Genomic DNA, 27,619 nt, shown 5'->3' on the forward strand with positions numbered 1-27,619 from the left:
AGTTGGGATTTTAAAATAAGGTTTTTCCATGTATAAGAACTGCATTGTGGGTAGTTAGAAAGAAGCAGAGGACTTACTAGCCAGAGGCTGGGGGTCACTATCTCCTGATCCCTTGGCATATCAAGATTTGCAAGCTTTCCCTTATACATAAGTACACTGAGTGGCCAGATTATTATGCGTTCAGAGATCATAATAATCTGGCCACTCAGTGTATACATATATATATACGTATACATATACATATACATGTACATATATATAACTTTTGTGTTTTTACTTTTGTTAGGCGTTTGAGAACAATCTTTTTCGTGCCCCAATTTATCTTCATAAGATGCCAGAAACTGATTTCCTTATCATTCGGACAAGGCAAGGTTACTACATTCGGGAATTAGTGGATATCTTTGTGGTTGGCCAGCAGTGCCCCTTGTTTGAAGTTCCTGGGCCCAACTCCAAAAGGGCCAATACACATATTCGAGATTTTCTCCAGGTAAGAAGGAGAGAATAAGGAGGGGATCAGGATACACATAAAAGGATATGTGTATTGGGGGCACATCAGGAAAAATCAAAACACGGGTGTAGTAGAGGGAGGGTCCCTGGTAACTTTTATTCTTTATTTTGCCACATAAAATATATTTGGTTTGTTGGGCAGGTTTTTATTTACCGCCTCTTCTGGAAGAGTGCAGATCGGCCACGGCGAATCCGAATGGAAGATATAAAAAAAGCCTTTCCCTCTCATTCAGAAAGCAGTATCCGGAAGAGGCTAAAGCTTTGTGCTGACTTCAAACGCACAGGTCATCAGTTGTGACTGATTATTTGTCCTCTCTGCCTCTTTCCAAAAAAGGAATTAGGGCTTTCAGTTAAAGGATAAGCATACGGTTAATCAAATAGATAGAAATTGATAGTCATCAAAAGGAGGAAGTAGCAGATCTTTTACTTATGGAAGCTGGGATTGCATTTTGATTTTTCCTGTTAGGAAATTCAAAGTGATTGGTGTATATCTTTTTGTTGTTGTTGTTAATCCTCATCCGAGGATGTTTTCTCCATTGATTTTTAGAGAGAGTAGAAGGGAGGGGGAGAGACAGAGAGAAACATTGAAGTGAAAGACACACATCGATTGGTTGCCTCCTGCACGAGCCCCGACGACCAGGGCCGGGGATCGAGCTGGCAACCCAGATATGTGTCCTTGACCAGAATTGAACCCGGGACCCTTCAGTCTGTGGGCCGACACTCCAAACACTGAGCCAAACCAGCTAGGGCAGTGGATGTCTTACATGAGATGTAGGAAACCTAGCAGTAGGGATTTTCTTGATTAATCAGGCTAACTGTGGCTAGGCCTGGTACCTCCTAGGACATTGCCTGGTTCATGGTTCAGTCTTGGTTTGCTGTCCCTGTTGCTGTCAATAAAAGGGCCTTTGGAAGTCAGAACAGTCTTATTCTCTCTGTATCTTTTCTAGGGATGGACTCAAATTGGTGGGTGCTGAAGTCTGATTTTCGTTTACCAACTGAAGAGGAGATCAGAGCTATGGTGTCTCCAGAACAGTGCTGTGCTTATTACAGTATGATAGCTGCAGAGCAGCGACTGAAGGTGAACATCTTCCTTTTGGGCACTGCCTATGCTTGTGGGTGTTTTTTCAGAGAGATGAGGATGAAGACTATTTTCACTGGTTTAGAAATGATGGTTACTAGATTATTACCAGTTATTTGGAAATTCTAGCTGTATGAGGTGTATCAGTTCTGGAGAAAACTACAGTGTAGCTAATATTGGTGGGACGGCTTAATGAGGGACTTAGGGCAGATTGTTTTGCCTTGAAAGTGGTTGCTCATCCATTGGGTGGTAACTTTAAACTTTGTTCTTTACAAGACAGGTATGTAAGCAGGGAAAGTACTTCTCAGTTGTTTTCCACAGCTTTCCAAGTGGGCTGAGATGATGGTGCTATGCATGTGGTTTAAAGAAGCACAGTATTGAAATCGAAATAAATGAATAAAATGGGGAGCGGGGGAAGAAGCACAGTATCCTTACCAGGCCAAAATAGGAAAGATCTAGCTCAGGTGGGATAGTACAACTCAGTCATTCTGAGTTAATGAGTATTTCTATTTAGCTTCCTTTATGTTCTGATAGCCTAAGAATGTAGAATGGTGGTAGATACAGCAAAAACTATACAAAATCTATTCTGTATGCAAACTGGGCTTTGATATTCTGTACTTGGTATTCAGTGAAACTTGTGTTTTTTTTAACTTATTGATTGATTTATGATTTGTCCTCTCTTCCAGGATGCTGGCTATGGTGAGAAGTCCTTTTTTGCTCCAGAAGAAGAAAATGAGGAAGATTTCCAGATGAAGATTGATGATGAGGTATGGCTTTACTCTAATTTTTATTAGCACATCCCATTTATCCTTTTTTAAAAAATATATATTTTTATTGATTTCAGAGAGGAAGGGAGAGGGAGAGAGTTAGAAACATGAGTGATGAGAGGGAATCGTTGATCAGCTGGCTCCTGCATGCCCCCTATTGGGGATCGAGCCCCCAACCTGGGCATGTGCCATTGATCGGAATCGAACCCAGGACTCTTCAGTACACAGGCCGACACTCTAGCCACTCAGCAAGAGCATCTAGGACGTCCATTTATCCTTTCAAAAAACAGCTTTATTGAGATATGATTGACATTGAATAAACAGCACATATTTAAAGTATATTATTTGGTATGTTTTAACGTATGTTTATACCTATGAAATCCTCATCTTAGTGCCCCTTTGAGATCCTTTTCTCTCTTTTCTCCACCCTCCGTATACCCTGTCAACTATTAATCTGCTTTCTGTCACTATAGATTAGTTTTAATTTTCTAGAATTTTAGATAAATGAAATCATATAGTATACATCCTTTTCTTAATTGTGTTAAAATATACGTTATATAAAATTTACGATCTTAATCTAAGTGTATACAGTTCAGTAGTGTTAGTACATTTAGTTGTTGTACAACCAATCTCCAGAACTCTTCATTTTTAAAAAAAGAATAATTTAGATTTTGAGAGAGAGAGGAAGGGGGAGAGAAACATTGATGTGAGAGCACATCAATCAGCTGCCTTCTGCACACTCCCTACCGGGGATCCAGGCCACAACCAGGGCATGTGCCCTTGACCTGGAATGAAACCGGCAACTTCCTGGTACATGGGATAATGCCCAACTAACTGAGCCAAACTGGCCAGGGTGAACTCTTCATCTTGTAAAACTGAAACTCTAGTATTCATTAAACAATAACTTCCCAATCCTCCCTTCTCTAGCCCCTGGCAACCACCATTGTACTTTCTGTCTCTATGAATGTTACTACTTTAGGTACTTCACCTAAGTGGAATCATACAGTTTTGGTTTTTATGTGACTGTATTTTCTGTAGCATAATATCCTCAAGATTTGTCTGTATCAGAATTTTCTTTTTAAGGCTAAATATTTCATTGTATATATTGACATACATGCTACATTTTGTTTCTTTATTCATCCATTGATGGACAGGTGTTTCCATCTCGTGGCTATTGTGAATAGTTCTGCTATGAACATGGGCGTGCAAATATCTGTTCAAAACCTGCTTTCAATTCTTTTGCATATATACCCAGAAGTGGTATTACTGAATCATATGGTAGTTCTATTTTTAGTTTTTTGAGGAACATCCATACTGTTTTTCAAAGCAGCTGCGCCATTTTACATTCCTATCAATGATATGTAAGACTTTCAGTTATTTCACACTTTTGCCAGCACTTGTTACTGTGTTTTTTTTATAGTAGCCATCCTAATGGGTGTGCGATGGTATCTCATTGGTTTTTTAAAAATATATTTTTATTGATTTCAGAGAGGAAGGGAGAGGGAGAGAGAGAAACATCAATGATGAGAGAGAATCATTGATTGGCTGCCTCCTGTACACCCCACATTGGGAATCGAGGACACAACCCGGGCATAAGCCCTGATCTGGGATCAAACCTAGATTTTCTGGTATATAGGTCGATGCTCAACCACTGACCCATGATAGCTGCCTCATTGGGGTTTTGATTTACATTTTTCTAATAAATAGTGATGTTGAGCATCTTTTCATGTGCTTGTTGGCCTTTTGTATGTCTTTCGAGAAGTGTCTATTCACGTCCTTTGCCCATTTCTGAATTGGATTGTTTGTTTTTTGTTGTTGAGTGTAGTTTTTTTTTTTTTAATTGATCTTTAGACAGAGTGCCAGGGTGGAGAGAGAGAGAAAAACATTGATTGGTAGTCTCCCATACCGCCTACACTGGGAGTCAAACTCACAAGCTGGGTATGTGCCCTGATCAGTAATTGAACCGTGACCTTTCGGTGTATGGGGTGACGCTCTCACCAACTGAGCCACACCAGCCAGGACTAGGAGTTCTTTATATGTTCCTGGATATTAACCTTGCATTAGATGTGATACACAAATAATTTCTTTCATTCTGTAGGTTGCCTTTTCACTCTGTTGTGTCCTTTGATGCAGAGATGTTTTTAATTTCGATAGTCAAATTTATCTAATTTTATTTTTATTCAACATCCAAGAAATCATTGCCAAATCCAGTGTCATGAAATATTCTCCCTGTTTTCTTTTTTAAGCTTTATGCTTTTAGTTCTTATGTTTAGGTCTTTGATTCTTTTTGTTTTTAATCCTCACCCAAGGATATTTTTTCATTGATTTTTAGAGAGTGAAAGAAAGAGGGAAAGACAGAAATATCGATGTGAGAGAAACACATGGATTGGTTGCTTCCTGCACGTGCCCTTGACCTGAATTGTACCCGGGACCCTTCAGCCCACAAGCCACTGAGCTAAACTGGCTAGGGCTGGTTCATTTTTTAAAAATGTTCTTATTGATTTCATAGAGGAAGGGGCAGAGGAGAGAGAGAGAGAGAGAGAGAGAGAGAGAGAGAGAGAGAGAGAGAAACGTCAATTATGAGAGAATCATTGATTGGCTGCCTCCTGCGTGCACTCCCCACACTGCGGATCGAGCCCGCAATCCAGGCATGTGCCCCACTGGGAATCGAACTGTGACCTCCTGGTTCATAGGTTGATGTTCAACCACTGAGCCACTCTGGCTGGGTGGATGTACCATACTTTGTTTAATAAACCATGGAAGGACATTTTGGTTGTTCCCAGTTTTTGACTATTATGAATAAGCTGCTTTGATATTCATGTATAAATCTTTGTGTGGATATGTTTCCTTTTTGCTTGTGGAATTGCTGTATCATGGTAATTCTATGTTTAACTTTTGGAAGAACTGCCAAACTATTTTCCAAAGTGGCTGCACCATTTTACATTCCTGCCACCTCTGTATGAGAGTTGCAATTTCTTCACATCTTTGTCAACACTTGTTATTTTCTGTGTGTTTTTTTATGTCCCTCCTAGAAATTATGAAATGGTCTCCCATTGTGGTTTTAATTTGTATTTCTCTAATGGCAAAGGATGGATGTTGAGATTCTTTTCATGTGCTTATTTATCATCTAGATATCTTCTTTGGTCAAATGTTTTTTCATCTCTTTAGCCCATTTTTATTTATTTTTCATTTTTTAATCCTCACCCGAGGATATTTTTTCCATTGATTTTTAGAGAGAATGGAAGGGGGGAGAGACAGAGAGAAACATGGATGTGAGAGAGACACATCCATTGGTTGCCTCCTGCACACGCCCTGACCAGGGCCCAGGCTGGGGAGGAGCCTGCAACCAAGGTACATGCCCTTGACTGGAATTGAACCCGGAACACTTTCGTCCACAGGCTGATGCTCTAACCACTGAGCTAAAACGGCTAGGGCCCATTTTTATTTTTAATTAGTTGCTTGTTTTATTATCATTATTGAGTTTTGAAAGTTCTTTATGTATTCTAGCTCTGAGTCCTTTATCAGGTATGTGAATTACAAAGATTTTCTCCTGGTTTTGGTTCTTCTTTCTCTAAATTTTAAAAAAATTATTGATTTGAGAGCGAGAGAGAGAAACATGGATTTATTTGTCTACTTATTTATGTATTCATTGGTTGATTCTTGTATATGTCCTGACCGGAGATCGAACCCACAACCTTGGTGTATTGGGACAATGCTCTATAACCAACTGAGCTACCTGGAAAGGGCCTGTAGCTCTTTTAATTGTCTTAACAGTGTCTTACGAAGAGCAGAAGTCCAATTTGTCTGTCTTTTCCTCTGTTGCTCATTGGTTTGGTGTTATATCTGAGAAAGATCATATAGATTTTCTTACGTTTTCTTCTAAAAGTTTTATATCTTAATGTTTGAATTAATTTTTGTGTAGGTAGGGTACATGGGATAAATTAAGGTTCTTTTTTGCATGTAAATGCATGTCCAATAAATCTAGCACATTTGTTAAAAAGTTGAATAATCTTTTAAAACAAAAATTTCATCATATTGCTTTCTTGCCCAAAGACATTCTTTGGGGCCTTTTTTCTTTCAGGAAGAAGTCCTTAACATGATTTATAAAGATCTATATGACTTGTGCTGTGTACATAACTCTAAACTCCTCCCATCTCCTGTAATATTACCCATCTTGTACTCTAAGCTGCAAACATACTAAAACTCAATCATTTCCCTAAATTTCTTTCTGTTGGATTCCAGGTTTTTGTAACTGCTATTGCCTCTGTTTAGAATATTTTTCTCTCCACTCTTCTACCATTTGTCGAGTTCGTGCACCAGTGGGGTCCCTCGGCCTGGCCTGCGGGATCGGGCCGAAACCAGCTCTCCGACATCCCCCGAGGGGTTCCGGATTGCAAGAGGGCGCAGGCCAGGCCAAGGGACCCCACGGGTGCACAATTGGGGCCGGGGAGGGGCGCATGAGGTTGGCCAGTCGGGGAGGGACCATGGGCATGTCTGGCCAGTCTCACTCAGTCTGGATTGGCCAGACCCCAGCAGCAAGCTAATCTACCAGTTGGAGCGTCTGCCCCCTGTTGGTCAGTGCATGTCATAGCGACTGGTCGACCCGTTGACTGTCTGCCCCCTGGTGGTCAGTGCACATCGTAGCAAGCAGTTGAGTGGCCTTAGCATAACCATTAGCATATTACACTTTGATTGGTTGAATGGCCGACGGGTCAACTGGATTCTTGGCATATTAGGCTTTTATTATATAGGATAATACTTTTCTTTCCTATCATAGCTCTGATAATGCAATGTTGAATTTGGTTGGTTGACTGTCTCTTCCTCACTAATATGAGGTCCATGAAAAAATACTGCTGGCATGTGGTAGATATTCAATCAATCAATAACTGAGGGAATGATTATAGATGAGGTGATTCAATGAATAAAGAAGCATTGATGTACTATTCCTTTGAGGTTGGAGTGAAAAATGACTGGATGTCTATGAATTTCAGAAATTAAGGATTCTATTGCATGGCCTTCAAGATTGAGTCTTGAATAGAGAATTGGTCACTTTCCAGCTAATCATGTACTCTGACTGACCTCTGTAGATAAGCACATTCTACTTGTCTTAATTCCTCGATTATTTTGTTGGGTTGGTAAACAATATTTAGAGTCCTAGGATAGGACAGGCTTCCTTTTTAAAAATATATTTTTATTGATTTCAGAGAGGAAGGGAGAGGGGGAGAGAGAGAGAAACATCAATGATGAGAGAATCATTGATTGGCTGCCTCCTTCATGCTCCCTACTAGGCATTGAGCCCACAACCAGGGCATGTGCCCTTGACCAGAATTGAATCCGGGACCCTTCAGTCCGTAGTCCGACACTATCCACCGAGCCAAACCAGCTAGGGCAAGGACAGGCCTTTTTGACCAAAACTGGCAGAGGTGGAATGGACGTTGGTTTAGTGGTGCTGGGGTTAGGGCTGGTGCTTTGTAAAGCATGCTTATCATTTGATTATGAGATTATATAGGTCATTCTAAAGCCATTTGAGCAATTGGACAATCAAATAAAATCACCAATCTAACTTACCTCTTTGTACATCACGAAGGGGTGTGGACAACAGTGTCTGAAAACTCTCAGTTAAGCCCAAGACATATGGTGCTAAAGGGTATCACTGTTCCACATATTCCTCCTCACACTATTTGAGATCTTGACCTCTATTTAATAACACAATTTAAGTACCATAGGAAAGAAGAAAAAGCTGAGTACTGGGTAGCTTTATGTAACTATTGTACTTTGTTGACAGTTTAAGAAAGCATCAAATTGTACATTATTGTAATCATTTCAACCATATAAGTATTGGTAGACATAGAGCAGAAGTTCCTGTAGCCTTTAGGACCTTTTTCTATACCTCAGGTTCGCACTGCTCCTTGGAACACCACAAGGGCCTTCATTGCGGCCATGAAGGGCAAGTGTCTCTTGGAGGTTACTGGTGTGGCAGATCCCACAGGGTGTGGTGAAGGATTTTCCTATGTGAAGATTCCAAACAAACCAACACAACAGAAGGTGAGACTTGAATTTCTAGAAGGCGAAAATTGGGGGAGAAAGAAATGGAGGTTAAATAGTGGAGATGAATGGGATGGAGGATCTGGAAAGCAATTATGTTGACAGGATGAACTTGGATCCTATTATAAGGAGTTAAACTTACTGGGATTCTTATGTGTTTTGTTTTGTTTTTGAGGTAGGATGATAAAGAGCCTCAGCCAGTGAAGAAAACAGTGACAGGAACAGATGCAGACCTCCGTCGCCTCTCTTTGAAAAATGCCAAGCAACTTCTACGTAAATTTGGCGTGCCTGAGGAAGAGGTGGGTGTGGAAGAGGAAACTTAAATGCTCCTAGGGGCTTTGTATAAAGAGGGAGAAGCTAGGAGGCAGATGTAAGGAGAACAATCTGAAGAATTTTGTGGGGTAGCTTATAGCTGACTTCATCTTGGATACTTTTTTCAGGAGTTAACTTTCCCAGAACTTTCTGTTTAACCTACTTTGGGTAAATTTTTTTGTCTACCTCTCCCACTGTGCCTTGATTTATTCTTTGAGATCTCTGAATGATTTGTATGTGTATGTGTGTGTGTGTGTATATATCCTGTAGATTAAAAAGTTGTCCCGCTGGGAAGTGATTGATGTGGTACGCACAATGTCAACAGAACAGGCCCGCTCTGGGGAAGGGCCAATGAGTAAATTTGCCCGTGGATCAAGGTTTTCTGTGGCTGAGCATCAAGAACGCTACAAAGAGGAATGTCAACGCATCTTTGACCTACAGAACAAGTATGTTGTTTTAGTGCTGCAGAAAATCCAAGCTGGGAGAGGGGGTGAGGTCCTAGACACTATTTTATAATGAATAGGAGGTCACCTAATAATGTGACTTAGGTAGTCAGGTGTCTGAGATTTCAATGTGGTATCTGTTCATAATACTGCTAGAGTACTTCCTTCAAAACAACTTGGCAAATATTTTGAATAGCAAGACATGCTAGGTTTGAGCTTTGGTTCCATGGCAACTTTTGTGGTCTACTTGGACCTGGCAGGCACCACAATGGTAATAGGGGACAGGTGTGTTTCTGTCTGAAGGCTTACTTGTGAGAGGATGGTAATGCCCTATTAAAAATGGGCAATGTGCTAATTTGTTTCTCAGGCTTTCTCCAGGAATTCTGAATATGAAATGCTGTACTACTACATATTTCAAACTTGCCTTATTGGCAAGTCTAGGAAAAATTTTTTAAATGTTTTTATTGATTTTTAGAGAGAGGAAGGGAGAGGGATAGAGAGACACAACATCAATGAGAGAGAAACATCATCGATTGACTGCCTCCTGCACACCCCCTACTGGAGATTGAGCCCATAACCCCGGGCAATGTGCCCTGACAGGGAATTGAACCAGCGACCTCTTGGTTCATGGGTCAGTGCTCAACTACTGAACCATACTGGCCAGGCTAGGAAAATTTTGTAAAGCTTTTTTGGTAGGGTCCCATGAATTAGTGGATATTGAGTATTCCTTTTTAAAGTTGATTTTCCAATTTCCTACTCTTGCCTAAACCGTGTATGTTCAGCTCTTTCTACACTTTCATATTTTCCCTTGTCTTTAACATTTTTTTCTCTTTTTAGGGTTTTGTCATCAACTGAAGTCTTATCGACTGATACAGATAGCAGCTCAGCTGAAGACAGTGACTTTGAAGAAATGGGAAAGAATATTGAGAACATGTTGCAGAATAAGAAAACCAGCTCTCAGCTGTCACGTGAACGGGAGGAGCAGGAGCGGAAGGAACTACAGAGGATGCTGCTGGGTGAGGGTAGTGGCTTTACAGACAGACAAAAAAGAAGGATTGGAAAAGTATAACTTTAGACTAATAACTGAGGCAAAACCAGAGGCAGAAGTAGCAGGGGATGAGTGTAGAAAAGCCTGTAGATGAGGTAGATAGCACTGAAAATTGGTCTTTAGGTTTGTCTATAGGGCACAAATTGAAGAGATACTGCCAATCTATTAACTGCTTCTGTCTGTGCCAGGCCTGGTCAAGCCAGGGCTATGTCCATCAAGTGAGCTTTCTGGGCATTCATCCTAGAGGGTAAGAGTTTTTAATACAGAAACCATGGGTGAATTTGGGGTGTTGTTCTTGAACCCTCAGAAATTACATGTAAAATCTGTGCAAATGTGCCTTTTCTGAGGAGAGGATCCATGAATTTCATAAGATTCTCAAAGGAGTTATAGATCCTAAAAAGGGTTTAAAATAACCAACCAAAAATTGCAGAAATTGAGGGTGGGGATGATAAAGGCCTGAACTGGTTTGCGATATGGATACTAGAATGAAAAGAGGAGAAAAACCAAGGTGACCTTAAAATTTCACTCTAGGCTTGGTAGAAAGATGGTGGTACCATTGATTAAAGTAGTAAATATCAAAGAAAGAAGTAGTATTAAGGGAAGGTGTAATGTGTGGAATTAGAGATCCCCATGACACTTCCCAGTATGGATTTCAAGTAGGCAGTTGAAAACTTGGATGTAGATACTGAGAGAGGATAAAGGCTGAAGATGTAGTTCATTGAAATCCTTTCAGAACTTTGTACTAAAAAAATGGGAACATTGGCAATGGTAAAATGAAGCCAGGAAAGGACAATTTGGGGGCTGGTAGGAACTTTTATACTTTCTGTAGAACCATAGTTTTGTGGCATGTTGAGCTTGGAGGTTTTCTCTCAACCCCAAGAAAATGGACATTTGAGTGGCAGGGGGAATGTGTGGAAATGTTTTTCTGCCTTGCAGCAGCAGGTTCGGCAGCAGCAGGAAACAATCACAGAGATGATGATACAGCCTCTGTGACTAGCCTTAACTCTTCTGCCACTGGCCGTTGTCTCAAGATTTATCGCACATTTCGAGATGAAGAGGGGAAAGAATATGTTCGCTGTGAGACAGTCCGAAAGCCAGCTGTCATAGATGCCTATGTGCGCATACGGACCACAAAAGATGAGGAGTTCATGTGAGTTTATCTCACCACTTTCCACTGTGATTAAGAATGATAAATGGTGGGGAATAGGAGTGAGGGTGAGTGCTTGAGTTTTAGTGATAGGATTCTGCACTGTTGTCCACTGGAAGTCCACTAATAGGGAACCATCTTTCCTTTTAGATCTTTGGGTTCGAGTAGTGCCAAATCACAGGGAGAATTCCATATTTGCCACAAAACAAAGATATTTTCAGTTCTACCTGAGTCCTTTGCATTTTGGTTAGTTGGTTGGCTGGCAGAAATCTTAGGGATTACTCTCATTCTGAGAGAGGTGCTACTCTGCAACTGAAAGGCTGATGAGTGGGGGAGATGGGAATGCCAGGTGACCTCTTTTATTTTAGTACCAGGGGCCCAGTGCACGAATTTGTGCACCTTAAAAGGAACTGTGGTCCATGAGGCTGCAGTAGGGACAGGGGCGGGTCTTGGCCCATCCCCTGTGCCCCTGCCCAGCCCCTCCCACTGCAGTCCCTGGTCCCCTGCCTGCGGGCAGTGCCGCTCCTGCCACTGGCGCTAATGGTGCTGGCCCCGCTTACACCTGCTGATGGCGTGGAGCGATTGGGGCTGACGCCAGCAGCAGGTGTGAGCAGCAGTGGCTGTTGCCCCGATCGCCCTGCAGGAGCAGGGGTGGTGGAGAAGCCCTCAGGAGCGATCAGGGCCTGCAGCTGGTGCTCGCACCTGCTGATGGTGCTGAGTGATCAGGACCAGTGCCGGTCACTGGCAACGGGTGCGAGTGGTGGCTCTGGAACCGGCAGTGGGTGTGAATGGGGCTGGCGCCAGCAGCGGCTGTGAACGCTGGGCAGGATCATGGCGCGTGGGAGCAAAGAATTTTCAGTAACCACAGAGGCTCACCCCGATGACAGTGACCAGTGACCCACCTTGGTCTGGAACCCTCACTCACCTGCTCCACCATCCTTCTGCGGCCAACGCCCACCATGTTCTGCACACGCCTCTTGGTGATCAGCGCACATCATAGCGACCGGTTGTTCCACCGTTTGGTCTATTTGCATATTAGCCCTTTATTATATAGGATGGATAGATTACTTTAGTTTGGAGATGTTTAGCTATTAGAACAGTCTTCTTGGTTTAGGTTTGCTTATGGTCCTGTGATTTTTTTTTTACACCCTCCTCTCCCTGTTATTTAGTCGAAAATTTGCCCTTTTTGATGAACAGCATCGAGAAGAGATGCGAAAAGAACGGCGGAGGATTCAAGAGCAGCTGAGGCGGCTTAAGCGGAACCAGGAGAAGGAGAAGCTTAAGGGTCCTCCTGAGAAAAAGCCAAAAAAGTTGAAGGAGCGTCCTGACCTAAAAGTAAGTATAATGTGGTATGTTCATAATTAACAAAGTAAAGAAAGAAAGCATACTTTTCCCCCAGCTTTTGGATCCTCCCTTATTGGGGACGAGGGCACTATTGTCAAAAGCTAGTCTGAATTGACATGGCTACTTGGGTGTTTTCAGTACTAGTATGACTGGTACCAATACCACCAGACCTAATCTAGTGCCATTGGGTGTCATTTCATACCTCATCCATTGGAAATATTTTCTAGGAGTTGAAATAGGTTTGGTGGATTTCTTAAAAATATATTTTTATTGATTTCAGAGAGGGAGAGAGAGAAATGTCAATGATGAAAGAGAACCATCAATTGGCTGCCTCCTGCCCAGCCCTACCGGGGATCGAGCCTGCAACCTGGCCATGTGCCCTTGACTGGGAATCGAACCGGGCACTCTTCAGTCTGCAGGCCAACGCTCTATCCACTAAGCCAAACTGGCTAGGGCAAGATTTTTTAACATGTATATTTATGTACATATGAGCATTTACACACACATCTTGTTTTTAAATTGTATGTATTAAAAGAAGCAACAGAAATAAATATAAAATACATGTTGCTTTACATAACTTAGGTAGGATTGCATATATTTCTATGCAGTTTAATTGTAATATTTACCATAAAATGAGGCAACTGTGGTACAGTGGAAAGAACCGTGGACTTAAAACAGAAGATGTAGATTCAAGTCTGGTTGTCATCTAATAGCTCTGTGACCATAACCTTTTCAAACCTGTTTTCTATACAATACCTATCTCACAGTGTTGTTGTAGTAAGTGATATAATACAAGGGAAGCACTTTATAAACTATGAAATTTTCTACAAATTTAAGCTCCTGTTTACATGAGGTCATTAAAGTATTTTAATGTATGTGATCTTATGTAAATATGATAAAAAATTGACCCCATTTCACAGATGAACATGTGGTCAATTGCAAAACAGATGGGAATATGCCCATGCTGGCTGCCTGTGTTGCCAAGTGCAGCCTTGGGCTTCCAACAGCCTTTCTTCTATACATTTACTATTTTCATAGTTTACAACTTAAATTGGGAGTGGAAATCCTCTCTGTTTTCTTTCTTTGAGTTTCATAGAAATGTTCTTTCTCTGTATTTTTTTTAATGTGCCTTTTCCATACATATGCACTTTTGTCCAATGCCTCTGGTTGAAGGTGTTTTAACAGTTCTTTTCAAACCAAAGTTCTGATCCTGCCTTTGTTTCTCTCTTGCCTTGTATTTTTCAGCAGACTTTTGTTGAACTTTATTTTTCTATGCAAAATAATTTTCATAGAAATTAAGTTAATTTTATTCCAGAAAGATCATAGGCTGAACTACCCAAATTGTATATATTTCTTAAAGCTAACATCATGCAGCCTTCTTACCTCTGACATTGGTACTTTTCCTCCTGCAGCTGAAATGTGGGGCTTGTGGAGCCATTGGGCACATGAGGACAAACAAATTCTGCCCCCTCTATTATCAAACAAATGCTCCACCTTCCAATCCTGTTGCCATGACAGAGGAACAGGAAGAGGAGTTGGAAAAGACAGTCATTCATAATGATAATGAAGAACTTATCAAGGTTGAAGGGACCAAGATTGTCTTGGGGAAACAGCTAATTGAGAGGTAAGGGATAGAAAGTGCCACAGAAGAGATCTATTGGAGGTTGGTGATATTGATGGGAAGCAGGTGGATGTGCCAAGGGCATAGGAACTTTGATGGATTTTCCTCTGTAATTGTTCCAGTATGAAAATTACAATCTTTTGTTGCAAAGCACTTACTAAGTTCCACCACTTGCTCTTGGGCATGTACCTACTTTTCTGAGTCTCAGTTTTCTTGTTTACAAAATAAAACCACCCTTCCTACGGTAGTTATGAGATAAAAATGAGAGAGACTATATAAAGCACAGTGCCTGGCATATAGTAGATGCTCTTCATATTTTATTTTCCAGGCACTCAATATTTGTAAGGTCCCTAATCTCGGAATGTTCTAATTATGGACCATCCAAAAAGTTTAAGGAGACAAACTATGCTTATACATACCTGTCCCATGCCCTCAGAGAATTTAATAGAGAAGCGGAGAAGTTTTTAAATTAAAAATTTTCCCCTTTTTAGTTTAAAAATTTCAAACCTATGAAAAATTTAAACACTATTACAGCATGCTATTCCTCTAAATTTACCAGCTGTAAGCATTTGTCCCATTTGTTTCATCTTTATATATTTAAACTTTTGCTCAACTATTTAGAAATAACTTGCAGGCATCATGATATTTCACTTATAAATTCTTTAGCATAGGACATAACAACATGATACATAACAACAAAGAACATAATTACCATTAATTCAGTAGTATCTTGCATCCAGTTCTTACTCAAATGTCCTTAGTTATCTCAAAGTACTTTATTGCCTATCCCCAAATTCAGGATCCAGTTCCAGTTCAAACATTTAAGTATTTTGAGTCTTTCCTAATGTAGAAATGCCTTCCCTACCTTTTTTGGTTTTTATGACATTGACTTTTTTTTTGAAGAGTCCAGGCCAATTGTCTTAAAATATCCCACAATCTGGATTTGTCTGGTTGTTTTCTCATTGATTATATTCAGATTAAATGTCTTTGGCAAGGTTACTACATAGGTGGTATTATGTACTTAATACACCACATCAGGAAGCTCATATTGTCAGGTTTCCATACTATTTTAATCATCTTGTTAAAGTGGTGATCCCCAGATTTCTCTATGATAAAGGCATGTTTTTTCCCTTTGTAATGAATATGTTGGTGAATATCCTGATCCATAACAGGTATTCTCTCAATGGTTTTGGCATCCATTGATGATCCATTATTACATTGGGGAGTCGCAAAACAATGTTGTTGTTTTTTCCCTAATTCTAGCATTCTTTCTACATTAAATGGCATTCTATAAAGAAAAGCTTCCCCTCCTTTTTTGAGTACCATTACGGATTCTGAAGTTTCTTTCCTTTGTAAACTTAACCTCATTATTAATTTTTATTTCCATTATTGTCCCAAATTTTCCCCTTTATACCAGATCCTGTGTCTTTTTTAAATGACCCTATAAATCTTTGATAACTTCTTTGCTTTCTGACACACAATGTTCTAGGATCTCCTTGAAATTTCCCTGTCCCAGACCTAGAATCAGCCATTTCTCTAAAGGAGCCCTGGTTCCATTTATTGGGGAATGCTATTTAGAAACCAGGATCCATCTAGATGCCATTGCTACTAGGCTCTTAGTGGACAGAACTAGGAAGTATACATGTATTGTAAAGCACAATTCATAGAGATTCAAATTGTATCTATAGATTATTCCTCATATCTCCCTACATTTCATATTTGTATCTTTCCTCTGACGTCCAACATCAATATATACATTTGCTTTATCCTAAGATACATACAAAATAGTTTGAGAATTACAATACCAATATTACTACCAACAACAAACCTATAGAATGAAGTACAGTCAGGGTATTCAAAATATATTTGAATTCTTTTTTTTGTTTATTTTTATCTTTTTATTTTTTGTTAATCCTCCTCACCCAAGGATATTTTTTCTATTGATTTTTAGAGAGAGTGGAAAGGAGGGGGAGAGACAGAGAGAAACATCAACGTGAGAGAGACACATTGATTGGTTGCCTCCTGCATGTGCCCCGACAAGGGCCCGGATCGAGCCTGCAAACGAGGTACATGCCCTTGACCAGAATTGAACCCGGGATTCTTTGGTCCACAGGCTGATGCTCTATCCACTGAGCAAACCGGCTAGGGCTAGTTCCCTTATTTTCTAAATAGGAAACTGAGGAGAAATTGTGGCTTGCCTAGTTCTTTATTATCTTGGAGATCCTATGAGGCCTTGCCTGATTTGAGCCTTAGAATGTGGATGTCTGGCCTTTAGTTTGGCTTTTTCCTCCCCAGGCTTATTCTCAGGGACTTTGGACTTTTTCACTATAGTTGCTTTTATCCCTGGGGACTAGAAATAGGGACTGCATGCTATGAAAGTGTTATTGATTGCAGTGCAGATGAGGTTCGAAGAAAATCTCTGGTTCTCAAGTTCCCTAAACAGCAACTCCCTCCTAAGAAGAAACGGCGAGTTGGAACCACTGTTCACTGTGACTATTTGAATGTGAGTATTTGCATTGCTTCTTTCTGACCAGATGAGCTTCTCATTAATTCCCATAGCCCTCTAAGCCATGGTCCTGATATAGATTCTGAATCCCTTTGTCCTTTCCCTGAAAATTATGTGTATTGTTCATTGTAAGACTTCCTAAACATTTGTCTAGCTAGAAAGTATTATTTTTTAATCTATAGAAGCATTCTGATTCCTTGTTTTTCCTTAGAGACCTCATAAGTCCATCCACCGGCGCCGGACAGACCCCATGGTGACTCTGTCATCCATCTTGGAGTCTATCATCAACGACATGAGAGATCTTCCAAATGTGAGTTTGGAAGGGGGGAAAACAATACAGCATTCATGTCTACAGTAGAGACAAAAAGGCTTTTTGTTCTGTCCGTGATTTCAGATAGAGGACAGTATAGTCCTAGATTATGTGGAACTCCTAATTATTTGGGGTATAGTGTTATTTTTTAAATTAATTTTTTTTCTCTGTCTTTTTGTTGTTGTTAATCGTCACCTGAAGATGTTTTTTCCTTTTTTTTTTTTTTTTAGAGAGAGAGGAGGGGTGTGGAGAGAGAGAGAGAGAGAGAGAGAGAGAGAGAGAGAGAGAGAGAGAGAAAGTGAAACATCAGTGTGAGAGAGGCACATTGCTTGGTTGCCTCCTGCACATGCCGCCAACTGGGGCCAGGGATTGAACCTGAAACTCTTGATCAGGAATTGAACCCTCGACCTTTTTGGTGTACGGGACAATGCTCTAATCAACTGAGCTACTTGGCCAGGGCTAAAAATATTTTTAATGATGTTTGGAGAGAGAGAGAGAGAGAGAAACATTAATCAGCTGCCTCCTAAATGCCCTGTACCAGGGATCGAGCCTGCAACCTGGGCATATGCCCTGACCAGGAATCAAACTGGCAAGCTTTTGGTGCATAGGACGATGCCCAACCATTTGAGCCACTCTGGCCAGGGCTAGGTTATAGTTTTTTGCTTCTTTTGTTTTATTATAAAAACAATTGAGTAGAGGAAACAGTCAGACCTGCTCCATCTAGAAAACATACTTTGAGAGTTGATGAACAGGTAGAGAGGTAAGGTGAAAGAATCTTCATGAATTGGCTCTGACAAGTGTTCTTTGCTTATGGATGGTGCTGGCTCTTGTTTACACAGACATACCCTTTCCATACTCCAGTCAATGGAAAGGTTGTAAAGGACTACTACAAAATTATTACTCGGCCAATGGACTTACAGACACTCCGTGAAAATGTGCGTAAACGCCTCTACCCATCTCGGGAAGAGTTCAGAGAGCATTTGGAGCTCATTGTGAAAAATAGTGCAACCTACAATGGTAAGAATCATCTATTCTTTGATTGAAGAAGTCACCTTTCAGGTCCTCATAAGTTCAGACTATATAGGACTGATGAAAAGGTCCTAAAAATGTATTAGTGCATTTTGTAGTTTTGAAAATTCGATATTTCACATTTTAGTCATTTAATATATAGTTCACCCTTGAACAACCTAGGTTTCAAAGGTGTGGGTCCATTTATATATGATTTTAAAAAATATTTTTTTATTGATTTCAGTGAGGGAGGGAGAGGGAGAGAGACATAGAAACATCAGTGATGAGAGGGAATCATTGGCTGCCTCCTGCATGTTGCACCGAGCGCGAAACCCAGGCATGTGCCCTTGACCAGAATTTAATCTGGGACCCTTCAGTCCACTGAGCCAAACCAGCCAGGGCTATATATGATTTTTGAATTGACCTTCACAGTTCAAACCCACATTGTTCAATGGTCAGCTGGTAGTGGAATTCTGAATATACAGAGAGCCAACTTAAATTATACATGGATCTTCTACTATGTGAGTGGTCAGTGCCCTTAACCTCTGCATTGTTCAAGGGTCAACTGTATATTGCTTCTTTTCATTACCACTTTTTAATGTATCCTATGGAGAATTTGGAGTCTGTATCTGTTGAAATGAAACTATTACATGGGGAGTACTAGGAGTTTAAGAAGTGGGCCTAGGTAAAAAGAAGGGAGAAGCATTCAATGTGGATGAAACCTGTGCAGAGTATGTGTGTGTGACATATTTGCTCTGTGTGAATCTTTAATTTGGTCTACAAATCTATTACAGGGGATGTTATATGTCCACTTTGCTTAGAAGTTGGAAAGGCAAGGAGGAAGAAATCTTTCTGAGTCTTTAAAGGGGGGAAAACAATACAGCTTCTGCATGTAAAGAATAAACTTTTTTGGTTTCCATTGTGTCCTTGAGCACAGATTAGTATAGGGGTTAAGAGTATAGGTAGCACTAAAACCTATCCTCCTAAGACTATTCCAAAAAATTCAAGAGGAAGGAATACTTCCAGCCTCATTCTATGAAGCCAGCATCACCTTAATACCCAAACCATATAAAGACAACACAATGAAAGAGAATTATAGGCCAATATCCCTCATGAACATAGATGCCAAAATCCTCAACAAAATTCTAGCAAATCGGATCCAGCAGTACATCAGAGAGATCATACACCATGACCAAGTAGGATTTATCCCGGGGATGCAAGGATGGTACAATATTCGCAAATCAATAAATGTGACACATCACATAAACAAATTGAGAGATAAAAATCACATAGTCATATCAATTGATGCAGAAAAAGCATTTGACAAAATCCAACACCCTTTCTTGATAAAAACTCTCAGCAAGGTGGGAATAGAAGGATCATACCTCAACATAATAAAAACCATATATGACAAACCCACAGTCAACATCATACTCAATGTGCAAAAACTAAAATCATTTTCCCTAAGAATAGGAACAAGACAGGGATGTCCACTCTCACCACTCCTGTTCAACATAGTACTGGAAGTACTAGCCACTGCGATCAGACAAGAAGAAGAAATAAAAGGCATCCAAATTGGAAAAGAAGAAGTAAAACTGTCCTTATTCGCAGATGACATGATACTGTACATGGAAAACCCTAAAGACTCCATCAAAAAATTACTAGACTTAATAAATGAATTCGGCAATGTAGCAGGATACAAAATTAACGCCAGGAAGTCTATGGCATTTCTATACATCAATAATGAACTTACAGAAAGAGAGACTAAAAAAGCAATCCCATTTACCATCGCACCAAAAAAATTAAGATACCTAGGAATATTTCGCAGACCTAGAACGAATTCTCCAAAAATTCATCTGGAATAAAAAAAGACCCCAAATAGCCACAGCAATCCTGAGAAAGAAGAGCAAAGTAGGTGGGATCTCAATACCAGATATCAAGTTGTATTACAAAGCCACTGTTATCAAAACAGCCTGGTACTGGCACAAGAACAGACATATAGACCAATGGAACAACAGAGGACCCAGAAATCAACCCAAGCCACTATGCTCAATTAATATTCGACAACGGAGGCATGAACATACAATGGAGTCAAAACAATCTCTTTAATAAATGGAGTTGGGAAAATTGGACAGATACATGCAAAAAAATGAAACTAAACCACCAACTTACACCATACACAAAAATAAACTCAAAATGGATAAAGGACTTAAACATAAGACAGGAAACCATAAAAATACTAGAGGAATCCACAGGCAGCAAAATATCAGACATATGCCGAAGTAATTACTTCACTGATACTGCTCCTAGGGCAATGGGAGCTAAAGAAAAAAATAAAAAGAGTACAGGTAGCATATGAGTCATGGCTCTTGACTCTTACAAATTGAGTCACCTTAGATAAATTATTTTAACTGCTCATAGCCTTCTCAGTTTTCTCATTTGTAAACATGGGGCAATGGTGTCTTATTTTCCCATTATTCTTATTGAACATGTCATTAAACATTGTTGATGAATAAATGAATGAATGCTAAATGACTTAGTGGTTGAGAAAAGAGCTGAAGTTTAGGCTCTGGGGAACACTTACACGAAAGAATAGACAGGGATAGATAAGAAAAAAACGTACTGAAAGGAAGTAGTCAGAATTATTAGTCTAGATGAAAATATTTTAACTATCCTAGTGAGCTTAAATTAGGGCAGCCATAAGCAGGGAGTGTAGGATATGGTTTCTGAAGCTCTTGTTATGGATATAAGGGAAACTAAAGTAGTATTCCGAGGTGAGATAAGGATTCTTTTATGAGAAAGGCTTTGGATTAGCCATATGTTGGGAGGACATCACAAACCGTGAGTTCTGCAAACAAAAATTACAGTGGCAAATTCTATATGCTAAGTATGGAAAGATTTTAAATCCTGTATTGATCTCCTCAGCCATCCTTAAACATATTGTTGTTCTCCATCCATAGTATCATTTTCAAGGTATTAAAGACAGCAGTATCAACAGTTGTACTACTATGTGTGGATATACACAAATAAGGAAGAGAGTTAAAATTAGTTTGTTCATTTGTTGTTTATCTACTATTTGTTAGGCACTAAAAATGAAGATAAGACTGGTTTATGTGTTTAATCCAGCAGCTAGTCTGGTGCCTGGCACATATTTGGTGCTTAAGTAAATGTGGAGAAGTGTTGGCAGCTCTTACCTCCCATTGAAAAAAAATATATTTTTATTGATTTCAGAGAAGGGATAGGTAGAGAGAGATAGAAACATCAGTGAAGAGAGAGAATCATTGATCGGCTGTCTGCTGCACGACCCCTACTGGGGGTCGAGCCTGCAACCCTGGGCATGTGTCCTGCCTGGAAATCGAACCGTGACCTTCTGGTTCATAGGTCGAGGCTCAACCACTGAGGTACACTGGCTGGGCTTGCCTCCCATTTTTAACAGTTCCATTTCTTCTTGTTGCTCTATAATTTAGGGCCAAAGCACTCATTGACCCAGATCTCTCAATCCATGCTGGATCTCTGTGATGAAAAACTCAAAGAGGTAAGACATTTAAAATGAGAGAAAGGCAGTGGAATTAGAAAGTGATGGGTAGCAGGGTTGAGGAATTAGGGAATGCAACAGAAGAAAGAGTAAAGAAATGTAGAAGTAGCAGATCTTTAGTATGTTAAGAGTCTGGAAGGGACCTTAGAAATTATATAGTCCAATTCCTTTTGTAGATAGAAAAACTGAGGTCCATAGAAGAAAATTACTTGTCCTGGGCATCATGACTTTTAAATAGTAGAGCTAGGATTAAAATCTATAACCCACATGTCTCTTTGGAAAGGGCCAAGGAAAGTGATTTTCCAGGAAGTCATCTGGAGTTAAGAGGCTGTGTTTTGGCAGGGAGGAATTTTAATTTTTAAAAGGAAATCTATCTATGTTCCATCTTCTTACCTAAAAAAATATGGCACCTTATAAGCTTACAAAAACACAATGATGATACAATGATAATGATGTTAATACTGAAGTAGATACTTCATAAAAGGATAATCAAATGGCCAATAAACATGAAAAGATTCTGAACTTGATTGATTATTGGGGAAGTGCAAATTTAAACCATGGTTAGATACCACTACATATCCACCAGAAAGGATAAATTTTTAAAAAGACTTTAAAAAAAAGATTGATAATACTAAGTGTTGGTGAGGATGTGGAATAATTGATACATAAACTTTTTCCCAGTAAAGTATGAAATGAATTTAATTTAGATTTCATTACACAGAAGTCATTAGTCAATGGTAATATGTTCAGTGTTTTTAGCAATAGCTTTACAGCAAAAACAGCGTGATGGTAAAATCTAACTTGGTAAAGGTGTTTCTATTATGGAAGCTAAGGTATTGATGCCCAGGGATATATATTTTTGGTGAATATAGAGTAGAGTACAGAATACCTAAAGGAATGGTTGGTACATCCTGTTTGATCCTTTTACTGGAATGTCATTTATCTTGACTTTTTGCCTGAAACTAATAATCGACAATTCTTAGACTTTTTGCGGCAACAGCAATAGACAACTGAACTTTAAATTATCCTTAATTTTCTGTGATGATCATACCTCAGGGAAACCTTTGCTTTGTTTCATGTCAGAAAGAAGACAAATTGGCTCGTTTAGAGAAAGCTATCAATCCCTTGTTGGATGATGATGACCAAGTGGCATTTTCTTTTATTCTGGATAATATTGTCACCCAGAAAATGATGGCAGTTCCTGATGTAAGTGGTCTCGGTACTAAGTATTGTGAAGATAGTACAGGGGAAAGGAAAGGATAATAGGGTATACATGTGTTGTATGTATGTCGGGGAGTTTGGTGGAGGGTGGTGTTTGTCAATTCAAACTGGCATATAAATGTCAAAACTGACTTTTTTGCTCTATGTGTGCATTGTCTTTGAAATCAAAGAGGCCAGGAATCTGTGGACATAAGAGGTTGTTTCTTCCTATTATTTACATTCAGTACTTGAATGTTCTTGAATAGCCCTGGAGAGAAATTAATATGCCAGCCAACAGAAGCTTTGGAAATAGAGTTGCTTCTTGAAAAATGACAGTTTGATAATTATCCGGTGTTGTCTTTTGTTTCATTTCTTGTCTTTTGCAACTTTATGACAGAGCTACTATGTTAATTCAATGCACCATTTTGTTATAAGGATCCTGCCTAGGTATTCTGATCTAAGTTTCCTTTTGTGTTGTATATGTGTAATGCATTAAAACTTCTGGATGGGTCTAGGGCATTGGTCGGCAAACTCATTAGTCAACAAAGCCAAATATCAACAGTACAACGATTGAAATTTCTTTTGAGAGCCAAATTTTTTAAACTTAAACTTCTTCTAACGCCACTTCTTCAAAATAGACTCGCCCAGGCCATGTTATTTTGTGGAAGAGCCACACAAGGGGCCAAAGAGCCGCATGTGGCTCGTGAGCCTCAGTTTGCTGACCACGGGTCTAGGGAATAAGAAATTTTGAGTATGGAGCAGGGGTTCTTACTCTTTCAGAGCATAGGAACCCTTAAAGGAATACATGAACACCTTAAATTACATACAGAGTTTTGTGTGGTTATGTGTCTTTCTGGGAAAAGGGTCATTAGCTTTGGTCAGTCTTAGGAATATCTGTGTCCCAATGAAGGTTGAGAATCTCTAGTATAAAGAATGGTTTTTATTTAATTTCTCATGCTTTCTTTTTGCTAGTCTTGGCCATTTCATCACCCAGTTAATAAGAAGTTTGTTCCAGATTATTATAAAGTGATTGTCAGTCCAATGGATTTAGAGACCATACGTAAGGTGAGTGATTTGTTCTAATATGTCTTTTTGGAATCAATTAACTTTGTATGTGTATCTAAGTGCCTGATTCTTTTAATCACAGAATATCTCCAAGCACAAGTATCAGAGTCGAGAGAGCTTTCTAGATGATGTCAACCTTATCCTTGCTAACAGTGTTAAGTACAATGGTGGGTATGTCTCCTTGTTTTTCTCTCTCCATCAGTCTGTCCCATCTAACATTAATTAATTAGCATTATTAAAATTTAAGTGCATGAAGAAGTCTTGAGCAGTGATAGTCAGCAGAATCAGTCAGGTATCTTACTCTGTTTTTTGTTTGTTTGTTAATCCTCACTTTGAGGATATTTTTTTCATTGATTTATAGAGAGAATGGAAGGGAAGGAGGAGGGGAGGGAATGAAAGAGAGAGAAACATCGATGGGTTGCTTCCTGCATTGGGCTCTGACCTGGGCTGGGGATCAAACCTACAACTGAGATACGTGCCCTTGACCAGGAATCCAACCCGAGACTCTCTGGTCCACGGGCCAATGCTCTAACCACTGAGCAACTGGCCAGGGTTTACTCTGCTTTTTTAAAGCAGGCACACATGTTTATTTATTTTTAAATAATTTTTTTTGATATTTTAGTGTATGTGTTCTGTAAAGTTTGTTAATAGCTGTTAATGATGGAAAAGCAATGCACATTTATTCTTTTAAACTTTGAAAAGTACAGAAAAATGAGATGAGAATAAAAATGAAGTGGATATTACTTTGGACTTTGAGTCATCACTGCTTTCCATGAGGATGTGAAAACTCACCTATGCTCCAGGCCCTTAGATGGAGCTTAGGGAAATGTGACTCATAGATCAGGGTGAGCTCAGTATATGAACTGATTGAATAATATATACCAGGTTCTGTGCTGCTACTTAATCTATTGATAGTCACTGTTCTCATGTAATTCACAATCCAATTGAAGGGAAAGGTGTTAAAATGCAGCAAGTGCACTAGAGGAAAGGAAGTAGCACCTTCACCTAAAGGTTAGGGAAGGCTTTTTTTTTTAATATCTTTTTTTTAAATTTTATTTCAGAGAAGAAGGGAGAGGGAGAGAGATAGAAACATCAATAATGAGAGAGAATCATTGATTTGGTGCCTCCTGCACGCCCCCTACTGGGGATTGAGCCCTTGAGCTGGGCATGTGCCCTGACCAGGAATCGAATCGTGACCTCCTGGTTCATAGGTTGACACTGAGCCATGCCAGCTGGGCAATAAATTTCAGTTTTGAATGACTCACTTGTTAAGAAAATATTGGTTGAGCATCTAATGTGTGTTGGCACTGGTAGATGCTGCAAATACAAAATCACATTAGATATGGTCCCTGTCCCCAATTTGGTTATAGTTTAGTTGGCAAAACAAAAGAAAAATTATGGAACTTAAATATGCTAGATGCATGCAGTGTGCCAAAGAAACACAGAAAAACAGGGTATCTAAATCAGAGTAGAATTAGAAGAAGCTTTCTGGAAGTTTTCTTAAGCTGAATTCTAAAGGATCAATGGAATTTGCTAGACAGAGAGAAATGTAATTTGTCAAGGCACAGAGGCCTGAAATTGCATTATAAGCTTATAAAACAAGTTGTTGGGGTGTGTTTTAAGTGTGCATGTTGGTAAAAGACTGGTTAGATGTAGAGAGGTACATAGGAGTTAAATCATAGAGCGTCTGTGTGCCATATTACACACTTAATGGAGAGTTTTTACTTTATCCTAAGTGAGAGAACATTGAAGGAATTAAGTAGCAAAATGATGATCCCATATAACTCATTAAGCAAAATAGAAGAGGGAGCTGAGGGCATTTGAGAGAATTGACTAGCATACTGAGATCTCAATTAAAAATTTACATGATTGTAGGGCTTTTCTCCAGCAATACTTAGCAGCTCATGTAGTTTGGCTGTAAGTTTGCCAGATAGAAGGGAAGAGAATTGGAGGGGGTAGGTGAAAGGAGGGACAACCAGAAAGACAGATGAAAAAATGGGCATTCTAGGCAGAGAGAACAGAATGTTCAATATCAGGGAGGAATGAAAGAACAGGGCAAGTTTGGTGAACTGTATTTAACTACTACCTGTATATTTCACCAAGGGAAGTGGTAGAAGATGAACCTTCCATTTTTGTTCCATCTCGGTTGGGTTAAAATAATGTACTTTCTCTCTTGAGATCTCCTTACTGCTTTGGAAATTAGAGGAAATGCCCTTATGTCAGTTACCCATTATTGTCTCCTGAAAACACCTAAACCTAATCAGCCAGAATTCTGGTAATACAGATGTGTTGGTAGGCTCACAGATGTTCAATAATGATTATAACAAATGATAAGTAAGCAGGAGTCTTCAGAAAGGCTACTTGTCCAGGGGATGGCTGGCTTAAGATATGAGGAGCTTATGTAAGGCAGTAAGAAAAACCCAGAAGATGCTAATTGAAACAGAGATACCTTTTTTTTCACCTATTAGATGAGCTCAATTTTAAAAAATATATATTTTAATGGATTTCAGAGAGGAAAGGGGAGGGAGAGAGAGAGAAAAACATCAATGATGAGAGAGAATCATTGATTGGCTACTTTCTGCATGCCCCCCACTGGAGATGAAGCCTGCAACCTGGGCATATGCCCTGACCGGGAATCGAACTATGACCACCTTGTTCATAAGTTGACGCTCAACTACTGAACCATGCCGGCCGGGCTGAGGCTCAATTTTTGAAAATGGAATATTCAATGCTAGTGAGGCAGGTGTTCTCGCATATTGCTGTTGGCAGTATTAAATTGTAAGACATTTCTGGAAAGCTCTTTGGCAGCATTGAGAGACTTAAAAATTGTTAAGTGATCAGACTTTGTAGTCCAGTAGGCTTGAATTTGAAAATTGGCCCCACCACTTAATAGCATTGTGACTTAGGGTAAGTAACTCAGCCTTTGCTTTCCCATATGTATGATGGGAATAATAATAATGCCCTCCTTAGAGGGTTATTTTGAGCATTAAATAAAAAGATGCATGTGGGTGCTTATTAGCACATGCTGATAGGATGATAATCTATCCTAGTCAGAGATGTAGACAATGATGTTTATGATAATATTATATATATATATATATTTTTTTTAAAAAAAATATATTTTTTATTGATTTTTTACAGAGAGGAAGGGAGAGGGATAGAGAGTTAGAAACATCGATGAGAGAGAAACATCGATCAGCTGCCTCCTGCACACCCCCTACTGGGGATGTGCCCGCAACCAAGGTACATGCCCCTGACCGGAATCGAACCCGGGACCCTTCAGTCTGCAGGCTGACGCTCTATCCACTGAGCCAAACTGGTTTCGGCGATAATGTTATTTATATTAATGAGAAATAACCTGAATGGTTAATGTAAAGGGAATGTTTAGTTATTGTGCCATTTGTGTGATGGATTATTATATAAGGATTAAAAGCTCTTTGTAAAACAAACAAACTAACTAATGGCCTGGCCATTGTGGCTTGGTGGTTGAGCATCAACCTATGGACCAGGAGGTCATGGTTTGATTCCTAGTCAGGGCACATACCCAGGTTGCGGGCTTGATCCCCATTAGGGGGGCGTGCAGGAGGCTGCTGATCAATGATTCTCTCTCAGCATTGATGTTTCTCTCTCCCTTTCTCTCTGAAATAAAAAATAAATTTAAAAAAAAATAAGACAAAAATGCT

The 27,619-nt window shown here is 39.6% G+C and overlaps 1 protein-coding gene across 3 annotated transcripts in view; it reads left to right on the top strand.

Annotated features, from left to right (window-relative positions):
* Positions 1-27,619, top strand: part of TAF1 (TATA-box binding protein associated factor 1) — a 64,057-nt gene that overhangs the window by 13,975 nt on the left and 22,463 nt on the right. For all 3 annotated transcript variants that reach the window (XM_079765108.1, XM_079765109.1, XM_079765110.1), the window contains exons 15-32: positions 287-487; positions 650-791; positions 1,455-1,585; positions 2,272-2,352; positions 8,248-8,397; positions 8,577-8,696; positions 8,980-9,155; positions 9,990-10,168; positions 11,137-11,350; positions 12,517-12,682; positions 14,104-14,315; positions 16,707-16,815; positions 17,030-17,128; positions 17,968-18,145; positions 21,604-21,671; positions 22,755-22,877; positions 23,844-23,936; positions 24,019-24,103. In XM_079765108.1, coding sequence (XP_079621234.1) covers positions 287-487; positions 650-791; positions 1,455-1,585; positions 2,272-2,352; positions 8,248-8,397; positions 8,577-8,696; positions 8,980-9,155; positions 9,990-10,168; positions 11,137-11,350; positions 12,517-12,682; positions 14,104-14,315; positions 16,707-16,815; positions 17,030-17,128; positions 17,968-18,145; positions 21,604-21,671; positions 22,755-22,877; positions 23,844-23,936; positions 24,019-24,103 — 2,527 coding nt within the window. The remainder of the gene's footprint in view (positions 1-286; positions 488-649; positions 792-1,454; positions 1,586-2,271; positions 2,353-8,247; positions 8,398-8,576; positions 8,697-8,979; positions 9,156-9,989; positions 10,169-11,136; positions 11,351-12,516; positions 12,683-14,103; positions 14,316-16,706; positions 16,816-17,029; positions 17,129-17,967; positions 18,146-21,603; positions 21,672-22,754; positions 22,878-23,843; positions 23,937-24,018; positions 24,104-27,619) is intronic.

This window comes from Cnephaeus nilssonii (genome assembly GCF_951640355.1).
Source record: "Cnephaeus nilssonii genome assembly, chromosome: X".
In the NCBI taxonomy this organism is placed as follows: domain Eukaryota; kingdom Metazoa; phylum Chordata; class Mammalia; order Chiroptera; family Vespertilionidae; genus Cnephaeus; species Cnephaeus nilssonii.